Genomic DNA, 20,574 nt, shown 5'->3' on the forward strand with positions numbered 1-20,574 from the left:
CCATCGCCCCGCCCTCCTGACCCTCCCCTGCAACTCTCGGGCTGCGTAAGGCGCGTGAACTTACGTCATTACGTCACTTCTGTGCGACTGGCCGGACTGTTCGTGTCTTGCGTCCTGGTGGCTCCGTGGAAGGTCCGCGTGATCTTCCGCAAGTGAGCGTCAAGAGTCCGGGGAGGAGACGGAATCCAAGAAATTCTCCTTGGACGCAGAGTGTCCCGCGGGGCAGGTGAGGCGGTACGTAGGTGAAGGCGGCTCCCAGTGGGGGTAGTTCAGGCTCAAGTCGGGCCTTCCTTGGTATCTGGCATGCTCCTCTGGGGCTTCCCAGTCTTCACAGAACGGCTAAAATTCCTTAACCAGCCTCTCAGGATCCCCGCGATTTAACTTCGACGTAGATTTGCCTCTTCTACGATCACATCCTCTCCTCCTGTGCACCATTATTAACCCGCATCCCTCCAAGGCATTGGGCACATTTCCATCTCTGTCTTTGCTTATGATGTTCTCTCGATTTCGAATGCTGCCTATCCCCCGCGCTTGTGCCCATCTTAAGAGGTCAGTCTGTTTTAATATTAGACGTCAAGGCCCAGTTGAAATGCACACTTTGAATCTTTCTGGGAGCCGCCCGGTTAGAATTAAAAAGCTGTTTGGAGCTCTTAGTACTCTGTACGTTATTTATAGCATATATTTGATATTCTGCGTTATATCGTAGTATCTGTTATTAGTCTAGTCGCAGTTTCTCCGGCTCTTGACCTCTCCCTGATCATTTTCACATCATTTCTTGCCTCCACGCCTTTGTATGGTGTCATGTTCCCCCCTCCCCCACCTCCAGTGCTGTATCTCACTTTAATCTGGCAGACCACTGCTACTACTCCTCACTTGCATTTTTATTTAAGATTTTATTTATTTATTTGTGAGAAAGCGAGCGCGAGCGCGAGCGCGCGCACATGCAAGGGGAGTGGCAGGCAGAGGGAGAAGCAGGCTTCCCGCTTAGCAAGGAGCTCGATGCAGTCTCGATTCCACGACACTGGGATCAAGACCTGAGCCACCCAGGCGTCCCCACTCCTCACTTGTAAACTTTTAGAGCTTTAAACTATTTCTCTCAAGGCAGAATTATGTACTCCTTTGCTGATATTCTAGTAATGTACTGTACTACAGTAAAGGTCGGAGGCCTGCGCGCTTGATTTGGCCGGGTGACTGTTTTCATCGGGCAGCCAGCGAGCCTAGAATGTTTTTTACAGGTGAATATATGCAATCTGATGATAGGAAACACCTTGAACCAGAAGTAAGTGAAATGTTTTTCCCTTCAAAATTCTCGATCTTTTCATTCATAAACATAAAATTGTACTCATAATTACTTGGGCGGTTTTGTTAGTAAAAAATTGGGATTTTTTTTTTTTTCTTGCTTGCTTCCTTGTAATTACATAATACTGTTCATTTTTGCCTGTTGGCCTGCAAAGCCTAAGATATTTATCATCTGGCCCCTTACAGAAAAAGTTTGTTGACTCTTGATGTGTAGCAGTGTTCATATTATAGACACCACTTGTGCCTTTAATTTTGTGTTTTTCCATAGAACCCAGCACAGTCCTTCCTTTTCTTTCCTTCCCCAAGTTTTCTTTAAGCACTTAAAAAAAATCTTCCAGATACGAAATGTTAGTTTAGTGGGAAAAAGAGATTATTACAAATTCAGTGTTACTATGCACACAGACAGAAATATGCAAAATGAAGTGGAGTTAGGAGTAGAGAGAAGGATAGAGGATATGATCCTTGAGTTGAGCTTTAAAAGATAAAAAGGAAGTGGGTAGAGATCATTCCTGGCAAAGAGGACAAATGAGCAGAGACAGTGAGAGAAGAAAGAGCATGGTGTGTTAAAGGGAATAACAAAAAGGTAGAGCTGGAAAGGTAAGTAAGGGCCAGATCACAAGCTGTGTTAAGGAGCTGGGACCTTTGTTTTCAGGCAGTGTTGTGCTTTGTAGCAAAAGCTGGATTTGCTGGGTAGTTAGGTCTTACTGATGGCTATTTCAAAGATGGATGAGGGAGTCAAGGGGCCCTTGTACTGCACTATTGCTGTAGATGAGATCTGAGTTAGAGCTGTGGAGTGGACATGATGAAGTTTAGGGAGGTAAAATCAGCAGATCTTGTTAACTATTTGGATGTTATAAGTGAAGAGGAAGGACAAGTCAAGGTTGATTCCATATTCCTGGCTTCTGCTGATCACCAGCTAAAATGGAGACTATTGGAGAGTGTGAGAGCACTGTTTTACTCAACATTGTATGTCCTGAGCCTAGAACAGTGTCCTATACATTGTAGGTACTTGAATGAATAGAAAAGATTCCTTCTTTTAATTGTTGATTGCTATGTTTCATCAAAAGAACTTTTAGAATATGTCATACCTACTTATTTTGGTGTTACTGGTGTACTGTTTTCAGGCTTTTTGAAATAGATGATGAGTTGCACCACTGATAAAATGAACCTCTTTTGCAATTGAATAGTCCTGGAGAGACATTTTGGCTTAATTCCATGTCAAAGTTTTATTTTTATTTTATTTTTTTAAAAGATTATTTATTTATTTGACAGAGAGAGAGGGAAGGAGCACACGAGCAGGCAGAGGGAGAGGGAGAAGCAGGCTCCTTGCAGAGCAGAGAGCCCGATATGGGGCTCGATCCCAGGACCCTGGGATCATGACCTGAGCCGAAGGCAGATGCTTAACTGACTGAGCCACCTAGGTGCCCCCAATTAAAAGTTTTAATTCATTTTTATCCTATTCTGTTATTTAAATTGAGAATTTAATTTCAGAATTGCTTTATTCTTGTTTCTTTTCTTACTGTTTAAACTTTTTAAAATTAAGCTTTTACATTTAAACTTCTACATCAGAATATTAACTTATTTTAAGCTTTTAAATTTAAACTTCTGCATCAGAATATTAGCTTTTAATTTTATTTTAAGCTGTTAAATTTAAAGCTTCTCTGTTACAATATTAGCTTTGTTTTCCTTCTTGGTATTGCTAAGGCTTTCAGGAAGTCAAGACCCTAGTCTATGTTCATATAGATTAAATGTTGTCCTAAATTTAGTTTCAGGAAACTTTTGTATTTGCATTTTCACCTTAATGTTTTCTGTTATTAATAAATAAACAGTCTAAGCCAGTGGACTTCTGCTTTGGCTACTGGATGGCTGAGCCAGATTTATTTCCATGTGTTGTAAATTGGTTAGTTAGATGTGAGAACATTTGTGTACAGCCTCTGTATAGCTGAGTGGATGGTGCACTTTGGTAGCCCTGTCTGTATTCTACCTGCTTCCTGTATATTGTCTCTTCTTTGTTAGAATTAAATGATTTATTGGTCACTAATTTATAAGCTAGCACACAGGCTTTTGAAAAGACACAGAGTGAAAATGGTAACTATACAGGTTTAAGAATAATATATTTATATAAAATATTTTCTTTTTCAGACATAAAGCAGAGTCACTGTAATTATTTCTAACGTCAATTTCAAACTATTTACCCTTGGATAACAGTCCAATTATATGAAATTATGGCTGGTTATAAGCCTGCAGCTATTCAGACATATCCTGTACTTGGTGAAAAAATCACCCAAGACACACTGTACTGGAACAACTATAAGGTAAGTATAGATGGTAATGAGGGGTTTGCATTTATGCTTATTTCTCCAGCATATGTTATACTTTGGATACTGTAATAGAGAACTAATAACTAAGAAAAATCTGTCAGCAGTTTACAGTTTGGGTGGAAAATTTGATATCTGGTATTTTTTCTTGGAAATTTTAAATTAAAAGTCCATGCTGCTTAATGATTTTAATCATACAAGTGCCTAGCAAAGAATAGATGATTAATGAATGCTGAATGAAATAAATTTTTGAATTTGAATCTTATATGCAAGATTTTTTTTTTGCCTTTCTAAAACTAAGACAGAAGGGTGGGAAATCGGAGGGGGAGACAAACCATGAGAGACTATGGACTCTGAGAAACAAACTGAAGGTTTTAGAGGGGAGGGGGGTGGGGGGATGGGTTAGCCTGGTGATGGGTATTAAAGAGGGCACGTACTGAATGGAACACTGGGTGTTACAGGCACACAATGAATCATGGAACACTACATCAAAAACTAATGATGTAATGTATGGGGATTAACAGAACATAATAAAAAAAAAAAAAAGAGGCTCACAGGGCTGTGACCCCAGCCATGCAGCCTATGGTCCATTCTTGCTTGCTTCCCGTAGAAGTAGGTCTTCATCATCTCTTCAAGACCTGATGGTCCCATTGGTTCTCCTAATGGTACACAGTGCTCCGGTTATGGAATGGATCAGTCATGGGTATGAAAGGCACAGGATAGGGAATCCAGTCAGTGGTATTGTAATAGCATTATTTGGTGACACATGGTGGCTACACTTGGGGTGAGCACAGCATAACACAGCGCTGTCCACTCTGCTGTACACCTGAAACTCATGTCACATGGTGTGTCCATTATACTTCAGTGAAAAAATAAAGACATGAAAGCACACACAAAAAAATAAAACTAAGACAGAAGTGATGCAGAATTAGTTCTTCTAGACTGTCTACAAAGACTTAATAATTTTTTTAAAAAAATGAACAATTAAATAGAAAAATGGAAAAGATTGAGATTGGGATGTTTATGGAACAAGAAATTTAAATGACCAGTAAATATATCAAAGAGCTGCAGCTTCATTCATAATTAAAGAAATATAAATTAAAACAGTAATTTGTATGCTATTTTTCATCTCTTATAGTGGCTGAAATGAAAAATTTTGATCATCATTGCTACTTGAGAGAAGAAAATTGGTGCAGACTTTCTGGAGGGCAATTTGACATTATCATGATAAAGATACCTTTTAGCCATTTAAATTCTGCACTTTGGAACTTACCTCAATGATTATACTCCCCCAAATTTGCTAAAATATGCGTTTACAGGTGTTTATTATAAAGTATTACTTTTAATACTAGAAATTTTTGAAAAATCTGTGTTGGTAGTGGATTGGTAATGTAAATTATGATGTATCATATAATGGATGGCAAATCTGTTGATCATATAAAAAGCTAAGATGAGTTATTAAGTGGAAAAAAAGCAAGGTGCAGAACAGCCTGCATGGTATGATCTTTGTGTTAGTTACAGAATACATGGTTAAATGTATTCTGGTACAGACATAACTTTTTTTCCCCCTAGCAATAATTGCAGAAAACTCCACAGCTAAAGAGAAAGAGTGGGGTATGGTTTTCCAGCCATATATTTATGTACTTTAATGGCAACCAGGATAGTCTGGGTGATGGCATTTGAACCTTTTTTGCTTTCTTCATACTTCTGTATTAAATACATCCTAGTAAATGTTACTAAGAACAAAGAGAAATGATCAGTAAGAAATTTTGTAATGTTTAAAAGGTCTTACCAGTTGTAACTCTGTTAATCCTTTGTATTGTTTTTTATTAAGACCCCTGTTCAAATCAAGGAGTTTGGTGCAGTGTCAAAAGTAGATTTTTCTCCACAGCCTCCATATAATTATGCTGTCACAGCTTCTTCAAGGGTAAATATAATATTAAATTTATTTTCCCTTTGTGTAGTTGATATTTACTACTGATCTTGAGCCATCTGGTTAAATACTGTGTTTTTTATCTTTTTGTAGATTCACATTTATGGCCGGTACTCTCAAGAACCTATAAAAACCTTTTCCCGATTTAAAGACACGGCATACTGTGCTACTTTTCGTCAGGATGGTAGACTGCTTGTGGCTGGCAGTGAAGATGGTGGAGTTCAGCTTTTCGATATAAGTGGGAGAGCGCCCCTCAGGCAGTTTGAAGGTCATACTAAGTAAGAGTTGTTGTTTTTTTGTCGTTGTAAGCTTTCTGTTTATTTGTTTTTTGGACTTTGAATAAAAACATAGAGCAGTTCTCTGAAGATTATGTACCAGTGTATACTTTCTTTCCTGGTTGTTCTAAGACAGAGTAATCTTTTTTTTTTTTTTTTAGATTTTATTTATTTATTTGACGGGGGGGTGGGATCACAAGTAGGCAGAGCGGCAGGCAGAGGGAGAGGGAGAAGCAGGCTTCCCGCCGAGCAGGGAGCCCGATGCAGGGCTTGATCCCAGGACGCCGGGATCATGACCTGAGCCGAAGGCAGCCGCTTAATGACTGAGCCACCCAGGTGCGACAGAGTACTTAATCTGGTCTAGTCCTATGGTCCAGTTTGGTGGGGCTCATGAATTCCCTAGAATTATATGTGACATTTAAGAAATGTACATTTGTCTAGGGAGATTTTCTATAGCTTTCATCCAATCAGTGAGTTCTGTGACCAGTCGAGGTTACAAACCACAGTTCTAAAGGCAACCTCACAACTATAAATGAGAACTCTATTGGCTGGACTACTTTCAAGGTTCTCATTTTGAAGTTAAGTTGGAAGGTTGATTTTTTTTCTTCTTGAAGTTAATATTTTGCCATGTGATAAATGGCCAGGGCAGTTTTATATTAAAACTTTGTATCAAGATTATCTGGTTTGCTACTGATTTGAAATCTGAAGTGTTTTTTATAGTATATTATCAGGATGGTCTTTCCCCATCAGTGAAACATTTAAAATATAACAGAAATTCACTTAACATGATCTTACTTAATGGCAAGTCTTCTTAGAATTTTGTAAGGAACTATCCATTTTGAAATTTTTTAAATTAAAAGTACCTTTGCTCTATGGGATGCCTGGGTGGCTCAGTCTGTTAAGTGTCTGCCTTCAGCTCAGGTCATGATCCCAGGTCCTGGGATCAAGTCCTGTGTCGGGCTCCTTGCTCAGTGGAGAGCCTGCTTGTGCTCTCTCTCCTCCCTCTCTCTCTCTCTCTGACAAATAAATAAATAAAACCTTTAAAAAAAAGTACAGGGTGCCTGGGTGGCTCAGTCGTTAAGCGTCTGCCTTCGGCTCAGGTCATGGTCCCAGGGTCCTGGGATCGAGCCCCACATCGGGCTCCCTGCTCGGCGGGAAACCTGCTTCTCCCTCTCCCACTCCCCTTGCTTGTGTTCCCTCTCTCTCTGTGTCTCTCTCTGTCAAATAAAATCTTTAAAAAAATAAATAAATAAAGATTAAAAACGTACATTTTTTCCAACATTTAGAACATTTATTTAGCAGTTTTGTAGAAATGTTAACATATTAGAAAATATGATTTTACGCCTATTATTCTTAACTTCTTAGAGTAGGGGTATTTGAAATTTTAAATTGGCTTAGGGACAAACACCTGTTTTAAAGATTTTCTCTCATAATTTCCCCCTACAATTACTCCCTGAAACTGAGCTGCTTTTTTTGTTATTTGGGGAAAAGGAGTATTTTATGTGACATAGAATTTTTTTTTGCTTTTTAATATATTGATTCTTGATCTTTTAGAGCAGTTCATACGGTCGATTTTACAGCAGACAAATACCATGTGGTCTCCGGGGCTGATGATTATACAGTTAAATTGTGGGATATTCCAAACTCCAAAGAAATTCTGACATTCAGAGAACATTCTGATTATGTGAGGTGTGGATGTGCTAGCAAACTGAACCCAGATCTGTTTGTAACAGGTTGGTGAACTGTTTTTCCCTCCTGAAGTTGATAATTTAATTGTGATATAAATTGATACTGCTTTGGGACTCATTTGGGATAGAGCAGTTTAAAAATTTTTTTATAAAGGGATATGTTTCAATTTATCTAGTTGTTTGATTTCCTTTTTCTTCTTTTAGTGATTGTTCTTACTGTCCTCCAAATGTGTTTGGAAGCATTAGGCTTCCCTGAAAACATGAGTGTCAGAACTGTAATGGTTTTAGTACTCTGGTTTTCACAGAGTCTCCAGCAGCCAAGAAACAAAGATAATGCAGTGCGGTGTTTGTGGGTGCTTTCACAAAGGTTCCCAGGTGATTCAGTAGTGATAATAGCTTGAAGATCCGAATAGTTTAAGATCCTGTATAATATAGTATAGTATGGTATAATGCTTTTTCAGGAAACAATCAGTGGTACTAGAGAGTTTGGAGGTACTGTGCACCTTCATGAACGTAACTATGTGTCTTTAAAATTTCATCTAAGTCTTTTCTCCTCTTAAGATTTATATTTGGATACACACACACACACTTAGTTTTCATTGTTTTGAGTAATGAAACTCACATAATACAAAAATTGGCATTTTAGGGTCCTATGATCATACTGTGAAGATGTTTGATACACGAACAAACAAGAGTGTGATCTCTGTTGAGCATGGGCAGCCAGTGGAAAGTGTCCTGCTTTTTCCCTCTGGAGGTCTTCTGGCGTCAGCAGGTATTTTAAAAATTACTTTTCCAATACTGTTGGTCTTGAATCAGTTGTTTTTTTTTATCAGTTACTTTTTATAATTTAACACTGTGCCCTTGAATTGCATACCTAGGTTTTGGTCAACTGATAAGTAGGGCAGGCCAGCAGTTATTATTTATTGAGTACTTAATGTGAGCCAGATACTATGCTATTATATACATATTATTGAGCCTAGATGGTAATTAGTTTTCTCCCTATTTTGCAACTAAGGAAATAAATAAAAGTTATTAAACTAATTTTTCCAAGATAGAGTGATAGATCTGAAATCTTAAAACTTGAGAGCCTGCATTGTGTATTTACCAAAAATCCGGGTTGTATTCCTGTCATTCCTACCTAAGAGATCGTGACAGCTTTTGAAAACACACTTCTTTCCGTTCTAGAATCAGGCTTGTCTTTTTTTATGTCTCTCGATTGAAATGACTTTACCCAGGAAATAGCCAGTAGTTCTGGAAGAGGATATAACATGGAGTCAAAAGGGGTCTTGATACATTTTTTCATCAAGTTGGAACTGAGGTATTTTTTTTTGTTATGTTGATCATAGAGCATTTTCAAAATTAGAGTGGAAGAAGTAAATTGGCTTTTTTCACTTATCAAGTCAAAATTAATGTGTTGACAGTAGAATACATAGGTAGTATGTATAATTTATAGCATATATATGGCTGTGTGTGTAGCTTTTTTTTCTTCATTTTAAAATCCAAATAAAAATTACCCTGTTTTGTACTTCTTCCTCAGTACCTCTTTAATTTCAAAATAAATTAATAACATGGCTGGATGTATCCATTTTTCTTGCTGTTAGTTTGAGAAATGGAAATAAGTTCAAGTTGAACAGGGAGAATGGACACCTGTATACTAATCTCCACTGTGTCACTAGCTAATTGTATGACCTTGGGCAGTCCCTTCACTCAACTCCTATAGACTTTGAAAATGAGAGTTTGGATAGGATCAGTTATTTTAAATTGTGCTCTCATGAGCTGCCACGTGTGGTGAGACAGGGACTATGAATTGGCTTCCAGCCCCACTTTCCCAGTCAGGATCGATCAGACATTTGCTTCTCCCTCTCCAGCTCGTTTTTCTATTTTACCTTCTAGACTTTTGCTTAATATATCAATGAAATGAAAGATGCCGTATTAAAAGAATTCTTTTTAAACTATTGGATTAAATTGCCTTTAAGGACCTTCTAACTCTTAAAGTAGAAGTTATAGGGAAGTTTTTCAAATGAATAACTATATTATTCATTTCCATAGTGACACAAAATTTCTTTTGCAGGATGATTTTATTACAGTTTTCTTAATCGTTTTGGTTATACTTTTTATTTTGCTAGGCAGTTCTGTGAACTTTACAAATATGCAATTATCTAATCCCCAAAACAGTTCTTTGAGGTAGGAACTATTATTATTATTCTCATTTACAAACTCACTAAGTGATAGAGCCAGCACTGAAACCAGGCAGTTTTGCTCTGGGACCCCTCACTTCACCTCCATGCTGTACAGTCTCCAGTGAAAAATGCTTTTCAAGTCTTTAAAATATTGAATGTTTAGGCAGAATTTCAAACTAAAGATTATTTCTTTTTGTAGGAGGCCGTTATGTTAAAATCTGGGACATGCTGAAAGGAGGACAATTGCTAGTGTCTTTGAAAAATCATCATAAAACTGTGACATGTTTATATCTGAGCAGCTCTGGACAGAGGTTACTTTCTGGGTCACTGGATAGGTTAGCATTTTAATTTTCTTTATTATTACTAGTGTACAAGTATTTACTGCTCAAGGAAATGAGTTATTTCTGAAGTATTTGTGCTAAAGTAAATGTTCTGTCAAATGATTTCTGTGGAAAAAAAAATCTTTTCAGCTGAAAATAGTTTTGACCTTTTATTCACATACAGCAAAATTTTTTCTCACTTGACATAACTTAGTGCTTTAACTTATATACTTAAGGAATTTTATTGAACCATTTGAACATTGATCTTTTAAAATAATCTATGTTATTTTGTGGTTTCTTTAAAAATCCTTATTGTATATTGGTATATTTAAAAATATTTATAACGAGTATATGTATATATCCTAGCTTATTTTCAAATTTAAAACTTCATGTGACTATGAACTCTGAGAAACAAACTGAGGGTTCTAGAGGGGAGGGGGTGGGGGAGGTGGGTTAGCCTGGTGATGGGTATTAAGGAGGGCACGTTCTGCATGGAGCACTGGGTGTTATACGCAAACAATGAATCATGGAACACTGCATCAAAAACTAATGATGTAAAGGGCGCCTGGGTGGCTCAGTTGGTTAAGCGACTGCCTTCGGCTCAGGTCATGATCCTGGAGTCCCGGGATCGAGTCCCGCATCGGGCTCCCTGCTCTGCAGGGAGTCTGCTTCTCCCTCTGACCCTCCCCCCTCTCATGTGCTCTCTCTCATTCTCTCTCTTTCAAATAAATAAATAAAATCTTTAAAAAAAAAAAAAACCTAATGATGTATGGTGATTAACATAACATAAAAAAATAAATATGTTCACATGGAACATTGAAAAAAAACTTAATGTGAAAATTTCTATACATTTATGTGATTCAAATATTACTATTTTAAGTAGGTATTAGTATTCTATTAGTTAATGTTCTAGAACAGTGTTGTCCAACAGAAACATGATGTGGGGGCGCCTGGGTGGCTCAGTTGGTTAAGCGACTGCCTTCGGCTCAGGTCATGATCCTGGAGTCCCGGATCGGGTCCCGCATTGGGCTCCCTGCTCGGCGGGGAGTCTGCTTCTCCCTCTGACCCTCCCCCCTCTCATGTGCTTGCTCTTTCTCATTCTCTGTCTCTCAAATAAATAAATAAAATCTTTAAAAAAAAAAAAAGAAGCATGATGTGGGCTACATATGTAATTTTAAATGTTTTAGTAGCCACATTAAAAAGGCAAAAAGAACTAGGTTTCATTAATAATATATTATTTAGTTCAGTGTATCTAAAATATTATTTCAATATGTAATTGATGTAAAAATTATTACCGAGAAACTAGAGACAAGTTAAGCATCGAATACATGTCCTATGATGCAGTAATAACGTTTAGTGATTAAAGTGAAATATAGTTGTGTTTAACAGAAAAATATTTTTTACACTACCTCAGTTTTTAAATTAAAATTCAGGTTAATTAAAATCAGGTAAAATTAAAAATGTGGTTCTTCATTTTCACTGGCCACATTTCAAGTGCTCAGTAGCATGTGGCTAGAACTATGGCACAGTTCCAGGATTTACTCATAGTTATTTGTTTTTGGTCATTTTATTTCCATATTTCCTATTTCCATTGTTATGGAAAGCTTTGGTTTTTCAGTATGTTTATAAAAATGTATACATATTTTGTGGGGTGCCTTGGTGGCTCAGTCCATTAAGCATCTGCCTTCGGCTCAGGTCATGAACCCAAGGTCCTGGAATCGAGTCCCACGTCAGGCTCCCTGCTCAGTGGGGAGTCTGCTTCTCCCTCTGCCTGCACCCCCTGCTTGTGCTCTCTCTGTCTCTCTGTCAAATAAATAAAATCTTAAAAAAGCATACCTATTTTAAAAGCTAGAATGTATTTTTAACACAAAGGAGTTTATCATGTAAATATGTAGTAGTCTCTGAAGTGCTGTTACTAGGCAGTTTGGGGCTCCATTTTTAGATGTGTCTCTCAAAAATCAAGTGCGAGTTGGCTCTCTTCACAGTAGTTGTCAACCCAGAGTAGGTTTTGTCTCCCAGAGGATGTGTGGCAACATCTGGAGACATTTTTGGATGTTGTCAGAAGTTGGGGGTGGAGTGCTGCTGGTGTACAGTGAGTTGCGGTCAAGGATGCTGCTGACCAGCCTACCGTGCACGAGTAGTCCCCACAACAAAGAAGTATCTGGCCCATAGTGTAACTCACGTTGATGTTGAGAAACCCTGCTGTTTTGGTTCCCAGGTACTTTGAAACAACCTTTCTTTTTACTCTCGGGTTTCATCGTCATTGGTTCATGGTCTTTGGTTCACGATCTGTCCTTCTGGTGGCTAGTCAAGTCTTTATATAAACATAGCTACTGCTAATAGTTCATTTTTTTTTTTTTAAAGATTTTATTTATTTGACAGAGAGAGAGCGAGAGCTGGAGCACAAGCAAGGGGAGTGGGAGAGGGAGAAGCAGGCTTCCTGCTGAGCCGGGAGCCCGATGTGGGACTCGATCCCAGGACCCTGGGATCACGACCTGAGCCGAAGGCAGACGCTTAATGACTGAGCCACCCAGGCGCCCTAATAGTTCATTTTTAAAAGAGATTCGGTGATGAATTATTTATAATTAATATTATTAATCATTATTTTTCTTTATTGCTGTGTAAATTTTAATATTTATACATTGAATTTCTAAAAAAATCAGAAATTTGCATTTTATACTCATTTCCTAGATGATTTGTAACAAAGCTTTCTTTTTTATTAGGAAGGTGAAAGTATATAGCACGACTTCCTATAAAGTAGTCCACAGTTTTGATTATGCAGCTTCAATTTTGAGTCTTGCGCTTGCAGTAAGTACTTTTAGTTCTTTTTAAAGATTTCACTAACCTTGTCTGTTAAACTAAAATGGAATTTTAGGGTCTATCTTTGTATTTGAGTAAATCTTACTTTCTTCTTGCCGTATTAGATAGTTAAGACAATTTCTATTATATGACTTGTCCCAAAAATTTAGTATGAATTGAGATTTAGGTCTTGCCCACTGTTATGTAGGTTCAAACCAAGTACAGCTGTAGGCATTGTTAACACTAAGAGCAGGATCTGGGAATGTCCACTGTCAAGTTTCATGAGCCATTGAAGAAGAGGCTATTTGAATACATCATATAGAAATCTGAATTAGAAGAGGAAAAGCTTATTACAAAATATTTTCTTGGCAAGATTGTAGAAAGTCATGCTATCACGCAATCCTTTTTCTAGTAAGAGGATTCAGGAAAAAAAATTATTTTAGAAGTTTCCCAAGATGTCATTAACTGTATTATTATACAGTGATAATTTACACCAAGTATAACATGTTCCATCAATATAATAGTATTCTGGAGGAAAAAATGATTTATCTAACTTTTTGCATGGATCATTGTTAGGCAGAATATCTATATCTGATTGGAACTCTTGGTGAAAGTGTGGATAAGCAGAAAACACGTTATAAATGGTGTTTTGAGGAAAAACTAAGATAAATGATGGGTTAGGAATAGACTAACTTATTTTTCTAATTGCTCTTAGCATGAAGATGAGACAATAGTTGTAGGAATGACCAATGGAATACTGAGTGTTAAACATCGGAAGTCTGAAGCAAAGAAGGATTCTCTTCCCAGGAGAAGAAGGCCTGCATATCGAACTTTTATTAAAGGAAAAAATTACACGAAGCAACGGGTATTTGCATATTTCTTACATTTTTTTAAAATTTATTTTTAATTTAGTTTTTTAAATTATTTTATTCATTTATTTGAGAGAGAGAATGAGATAGAGCATGAGAGGGGGAGAGGGTCAGAGGGAGAAGCAGACTCCCTGCTGAGCAGGGAGCCCGATGTGGGACTCAATCCCAGGACTCTGGGATCATGACCTGAGCCGAAGGCAGCCACTTAACCAACTGAGCCACCCAGGTGCCCCTTACATTTTTTTTTTTAGAAAGTGTAGTTTGTTAGAGTAGCCAACTCCATCCCTGCATGTTACTGGAAAGTGTAGTTCACATGGGATTTAACTTTATTTTGCTTTTCTCTACATTAATTCTCTCTCAGATTGCTAGTTTGGGGACATTATTAATAAGTAATGGGGAATTAAGGACTACTTTAATACCCTGAATCATAACAATGTTACAGTATTTTACCATATTCAAAACAATGTCTTTGACACACTATCTGATTTGATCTCCTAAACCACCCTGAACAGTAGTAGAGCTAGTTATGTCCCCGTTTGGCGTTTGAGAAGATGGAGATGCAAATAAGTTCTGGTCGATCCAGCATCTCATTACTGATAACCAGAGTCATTGGGACTAAATCTCAGTTTCTTCCATCTTGGTTTTCTCTTTCTACTAAGTCATACTGCCTGCCATGTGAAGAGAATTGAAATGAGTAATGTTTTCCCAGAATGAGGTATTGTGTTTCTGTTCTAAGTTAAATCATAGGAGAGTAAGAACACATTGATGTAGCAAATTATTCCATTTTCAGTTAGTCTGCATTCTGGGCATATGCCTATTATTCATTATACAGTTCAGGGCCACCCAGGTATAAAAAAAAATCCACAATGAAAAAATTCGTTTTGAACGAAACTCTATACAGATACTGACTTTTCTTTATAAATTTACTTTGTCATACAGGATGACATTTTGATCAACAGGCCATCAAAGAAACATCTGGAGTTATATGACAGGGATCTGAAAAATTTCCGGGTCTCTAAGGCACTTGACAGAGTCCTTGAGGTGAGTGAGGAGCATATATACATATATACAGTATGCTCTCTCTGTGAGTGAGTGAGAGAGAGTGTGTGTGTGTGTATGTATGTGTGTTTTAATTAAGACTAACTTTTTAGAGCAGTTTTAGTTTTACAGCAAAATTGAGGGGAAGGTACAGAGATTTCCCATAGACTCCCTGCCCCCCCACATGCATAGCTTCTCCTATTATCAACACCCCCACCACAGTGGTACATTTGTTATAGTTGATGAACCTACAAGGGCATATTTTTAGAAGAATCATTTTATTACTTACCTTGTGCATTACTGTGACTCAAAACTGTAAAGATATAAATAAACCTATTTAAATTCGGTAATTGTTAGTGAGTTCCAAGACTATGATTTTTTTACTGTGCTGTCTTATCTGCTCATGTTGACTCTGAAAATTTTTCTAGCCCAGTTGTACAATAAAGACACCTGAGATTACAGTTTCCATCATAAAGGAGCTAAATCGAAGAGGAGTCCTTGCAAATGCCCTTGCAGGTCGGGATGAAAAGGAAATCAGTCGTGTTCTTAATTTTTTGATACGGTATGTTTTATGTCTATGAAACACATATATTTTGCATCTGAACTCCTTCTTTATCTCAAATGAGAGACATTTACTTTTAGATTGACCTTTGTAGAGAACTGATGGAACAATTCAGTAAATCTATTTTAAGGATTTTTTTTAAAGTTGGCAAGTTTCAGTAAAATTTTTGCTTTGTAGGAATCTGTCTCAGCCAAGATTTGCCCCTGTTTTGATCAATGCTGCTGAAATAATTATTGGTAAGTAGTTGTTAAAACTTGAAAAATCCGGGGTGCCTGGGTGGCTCAGTCGGTTAAGTGTCTACCTTCAGCCCAGGTCATGGTCCTGGGGTCCTGGGATCGACAAGCTCCTTGCTCAGCGGGGAGTCTGCTTCTCCCTCTCTCTCTGTCCCTCCTCCCCGCCACTGGTGCTCTCTTGCTTGCTTGCTCTCTCAAATAAATAAATGAAATCTTAAAAAAAAACCCAACAAAAAACTGGGGCACCTGGGTGGCTCAGTCGGTTAAGTGACTGCCTTTGGCTCAGGTCATGATCCTGGGGTCCTAGGATCAAGCTCCATGTCGGGCTCTCTGCTCTGCGGGAGCCTGCTTCTCCCTCTCCCTGCCGCTCCCCCTCTTGTACTCTCTCACTGTCAAATAAATAAATAAAATCTTAAAAAAAAAAAAAAAACTTGAAAAATCCAAGCATGCTTATACAATAGAGTCGTCAAATAATAAAATCAAATAGATTACAATACCTTGTTTTTATCAATTCTCCAGTAACGATTGTCATGAAGAAAACAAACAACCACATAGATCATTGGATTTTAAGGGAAGTAAAACATTTACAGTAATTTGACTCTAAATTGCTAAGATTAGAGTTATTGTAATTAAATTACTTTTGCTTACACATCTACAATGACCATGACTATTTTTTAAGGGGAAAAAAAGTAGGTCAGAAACTGCACACTGTACTTTCTGTAATTATTTCTTTTTGAAATACATTTATTCAGATGGATTGTTTCTTTTTGGTAAATCATAAGTTGTAAAATAAGTACAGATTTTTCAGTGTGTTTATAGTTAATATTTTTATACTTTTTGTAATTACTGCTGTTCATTTACTGTTTAGAAAGATACTTCTAGTTAATGTGTTTTCTCTCTCTTTCTAGATATATATCTTCCTGTGATTGGTCAGTCACCTGTAGTTGATAAAAAGTTTTTGTTACTTCAAGGACTTGTAGAAAAAGAGATTGATTACCAAAGAGAACTCCTAGAAACCTTGGGGATGATGGATATGCTTTTTGCTACTATGACAAGGAAAGAAAGCACTTCGGTGCTGCAGCATACATCTGATGGCTTTCTAGAGAACAAGAAGGTGGAATCATAGTGTCTGCTTAATGAGACTGTATGAACAACTGACTTGAAATAGATTTGATTCTATTAACTACTGGAAAGAGAATCTCTCTGATACATTAAAAACCAAAAACTATTCACAGAAGCAGTTTTATGGAAGAGACTGGAATATCTAGAATTGGAAAATAAGTACCTGTTTTAAGACATGGTTTTCCATGTAATATTTTGAATTATTTCATGGTATCTTCGGCTAGAAGATCTCAGTTGTCTTGGTCATAGTATATTGTCCACCTTGGACAAAGTGATATTAATTTTAATACAGCAAAGTTCTGTATCAACATTTGGCTAGACATTCAGAACTCTGGAAAGGGTTTCAACTGGGAATGCTGCCAAAGGGACAGGGCTTTATTTTTTACTTTTCTCCTGGAGAAACAACAACAGCAGCGAAAGAAATGGCAACAGCAAATAAATTTTCTCTTCACTCTGATCACTGTGGGATTTCCAGGCCCTTGCTGATCTTGCCTCCGTCTTCTTGATGTTATCATTTATCCTAGGTCACGTGTTCTGCTTCGGCTGGTAATGGATGGGACTGCATCTGCTCCAAATATGACAAATCAGTGGCCAGCTTTGAACAGTTTAACTCTGAACTAGTTAGACATGTATTCAAAGAGTGTGATGAGGCAGATCTGATACCTAAAAATTGTGCTCTCCATTCCAGATTTTTTTTTCATTCCTTTAATCTTGACTGTCCTCATCAGAACAAGGTCTACAGATAGACCTTATTGGACCACGTTTCTTTTCCTTCTCAAGATGCAGCTTTTCTACCCAGTTTTCAACTTGCTTCAGATCAGAGGAGTGATAAAATTTGCCATTTTTCTCATAATAAATAGCCTTTCAACCTTGTATACAGATGTTTGGAGCTTATCTTATGGCTTCCTACCCTTCTAAAAACCATTTTCTGTAATCTATATTTAGATTTTGTTTCTCTAATCTCCACAATCATCTTGTGTTTTAGAACTGGAAGCTAGAGTAGCTTGTTTTGGAAAATAGTTTTTTGTTTTTTTTTTTAAGGACAATGTAAGTTACATTTTTTATAAGGATATTCTTATTTTCTTCTTGGCTTTCTGAGATATATGAATTCCTGATGGATAATCACTGGCTAGTGTTAGGTCACTGATTTCACACTTGCTACCTCTCCCACCTTCTCCCAATTCGTATTCCACCTCAAGTAGTTAATTATCTGTAAGCAAACATTCCTTGTGTTAGAAGAACCCTTAGTTAAAGGAAGATTCTGTAATGAGAATCTCCTCTTAAAATTTAGTTCTGTGAATTCAGATTTTTTTTAAGGCAGAAAAAAATATTTCTGTGGTCTGGAAAGGGGAGTGCTCAAAAATAGGGCCTAGTTTCCCTTTCGTGAATTGATTTATGCAGTCCTACAGCACAGTGGCTTATAAGGAACCAGGAGTTTGCTTCCCTGAGTAATTATGACATTAGACAAGGTCAGAAACTGTCTTCATGTTCGAAGTGTTAATTTATTTAAATAAATTTTGTATTTAAAAACTTTTAAAAATATTTAACTTCATAAGTATGCTGGTAATTTCTATATTAGTAAAAGTTAGAAGTCAAAATTTCGTCTAAAACTAGCTGCCATCAAGTGTGTAACATGTGACAAGGGTTTTCCCATACATTATTATATATGATTCTTACCACAGCCATCCAGTGTTGGTGTTCTCATTTAAGGCTGAATTAGCTACAGTGGTTAGCCCACTCTTGAATTCCCCAACCTTGAGAGCTTCATCAGCCTGGCACTGGGACTGGCCTGCCCTCTGGGGCCAAACCTAGTACTTCCCTTGAACAGGACTTCATTGAGTGCTGCAGTTCTTGGATGAAATCAAGAATGAAGATGAGTTTTCAAAAAGGTTATGCAACTTCCATAGCCATCGATACTGTATGGTAATTTCAGGAATAACTTCTGTATTCATTGGGACAAACTAATATTTGTTATTTAAAGTATTTAAACACAACTGGCATATTAGGCATATTACGGTATGTAGCATTGGTCTTTGGATTCTAATTTAAAATGGCTAACAGATTTTAAGACTTCTGAATTTTAGTTGAAAAGTATTTTAAAATGTTACTAAACCTGCAAAAATATTGACATGTTCCAGAGAATTTAGGAGCTCAGTGTACATTTAATTTATTATATGCATAAGAGTTAAGTACTTGGGAAGGTTTTACTTGTTGGATCAAGCATTTGAAGTGCTATGTAGAAGAAAAATATTTTAAGCGTATAAATGCTGTTGTTTAAGGAATTTGAGTTGTAAGTGGGTTTGTTTAAAGAAATTTAAAATTTAATGTATTCAACTTAAATCTACTCTATCAAACATGAATTAAAGGCCCCCTTGAAAGTGATTATTAAAATGTACTGGTTTTATGGTTGGAATATTTATAAGTTAAACCTAAAGCCTTAAGGAAAGTTTTCAAATGCTTAACAAGTAACTATAAATTGTCTTTCCTGTGAACAAAATGTTCCCCTCAGACACGAAAAGACATTGGTGACTAGGCTACATGCCTCTTTCCCCTGACTGTAGTGAACTAGAGTAGGGGTGGCATATCTATCTCAAGCCCTGTCTAAGCCGAGAGATGTAATTGGGAATTATCATCAAATGCTTGGTCTAGGAAAATGTGGGATTCTGAGAATACTTTCTGGATTATCAACAGAGAAAGCTGCAGAGAGAAAGGAGAAGGAAACCTAAGTCCAGGGAAAAAATAAGCAAGACAAGGCCATCCTGCCTCAGCAGGTGAGGCTAGAGAAGAGAGAAACCATCATAGTTTGCAGCAGCTGTGGTTCCCTTCTGGTTGTACCTTAGGGGTTCCCTCTGGGGTCCAGGAGACTCTTTGGAATCCTTCTAATAAATTCTTTTTGCTTAGATGAATGTGAGTGGTTTCCTTTATTCACAACCAAATAGCTCCAAAGACACTAGTTCACTAATCCTGATATTTATTGAGACATACACATTAGAGGTCAGGGAATTGGGGATACTGCAATGAATGATATAGACAAAATCCCTGTTCTCTTGGAACTCATATTCTTGGGAGAGGTAGATGTTCAGTAAACAAGTAAAATATATTGTGGGCCAGATAGTGATAAATGATACAGAGAAAAATCAGGCAGAGGAGGGAGATAAACTGTATGTTTGTTGGGGGTGAGTAGGTGGGTTGCAGTTTTAAATAGAGAAGTGAGGGAGGCCTTCACTGGAGCTGCAATTGGGCAAAGGTCTTAAGGAAACTAAGAGAGATGCTTATTGATACTTAGGGGGATGGGGTGGAAAGACCTCGGGGCAGAAGCATGCCTGGTGAGTTCAGAATAGTGAGGTGGCTGGTTTAACTGACACAGAGCAAGGGAAAGAAGAGTAAGAAAGTCAGAAGGAATGGGGGATGGAAATGAGATGGTGTGTTTAGGCAGCTATTTGAGGGAACTTTACCATAAAGGGAAGCAAAAAAACTGGGCAATGGCTGATGGGATATGGGGTCAAGACAGTGTTCTAAAAAAATAACTTTAATGAGATAATTGGTATGCTATAAATTGCACATTTTAAAAGTTCAGTTTTATGTTTTGGCATGTACACCCATGAGACCATCACTGTAAGCAGGATAAAGAGTATGTCCCACGCAAGAATTTCCTCCTGCCCTTCTGTAATCCCTCCCTAGCTAGGCCCCACCCACCTAGGCAACAACTGATCTACTCTGGGTGCCACTATAGATTTGCAGATTGGTTTGCATTTGCTACAATTTTATACAAATGGAATCATACGTAATTTAGGATTGGGGGGTACTGGCTTTTTTTTTTTTAAAGATTTTATTTGACAGAGACACAGCAAGAGAGGGAACACAAGCAAGGGGAGTGGGAGAGGGAGAAGCAGGCCTCCCGTGGAGCAAGGAGCCCGAAGTGGGGCTCGATCCCAGAA

General features: G+C 37.5%; 1 protein-coding gene across 1 annotated transcript; it reads left to right on the forward strand.

The window, feature by feature from the left end:
• The first annotated feature begins 96 nt into the window (after nt 1–96).
• UTP15 (UTP15 small subunit processome component) lies at nt 97–19,532 on the forward strand. Its single transcript, XM_044916692.1, has 14 exons — nt 97–226; nt 1,236–1,279; nt 3,442–3,614; nt 5,452–5,544; nt 5,644–5,828; nt 7,380–7,558; nt 8,160–8,285; nt 9,893–10,028; nt 12,737–12,821; nt 13,528–13,677; nt 14,621–14,722; nt 15,148–15,281; nt 15,459–15,517; nt 16,423–19,532. Exons 3-14 carry the CDS (start codon nt 3,525–3,527, stop codon nt 16,638–16,640), a joined length of 1,557 nt encoding a protein of 518 aa, XP_044772627.1. The 5' UTR covers nt 97–226; nt 1,236–1,279; nt 3,442–3,524; the 3' UTR covers nt 16,641–19,532.
• Nucleotides 19,533–20,574: the final 1,042 nt, after the last annotated feature.

This window comes from Neomonachus schauinslandi, chromosome 7, assembly GCF_002201575.2.
Source record: "Neomonachus schauinslandi chromosome 7, ASM220157v2, whole genome shotgun sequence".
NCBI lineage: Eukaryota > Metazoa > Chordata > Mammalia > Carnivora > Phocidae > Neomonachus > Neomonachus schauinslandi.

What these genes read in the sequence shown, in the direction of transcription:
- UTP15 (XM_044916692.1), top strand. Translation starts at nt 3,525, where the DNA reads ATGGCTGGTTATAAGCCTGCAGCTATTCAGACATATCCTGTACTTGGT. An exon ending in AGGTCTTCTGGCGTCAGCAG is followed by an intron (nt 8,286 to 9,892) that starts GTATTTTAAAAA and finishes TTCTTTTTGTAG; the next exon opens with GAGGCCGTTATGTTAAAATC. An exon ending in AAAATTACACGAAGCAACGG is followed by an intron (nt 13,678 to 14,620) that starts GTATTTGCATAT and finishes TTTGTCATACAG; the next exon opens with GATGACATTTTGATCAACAG.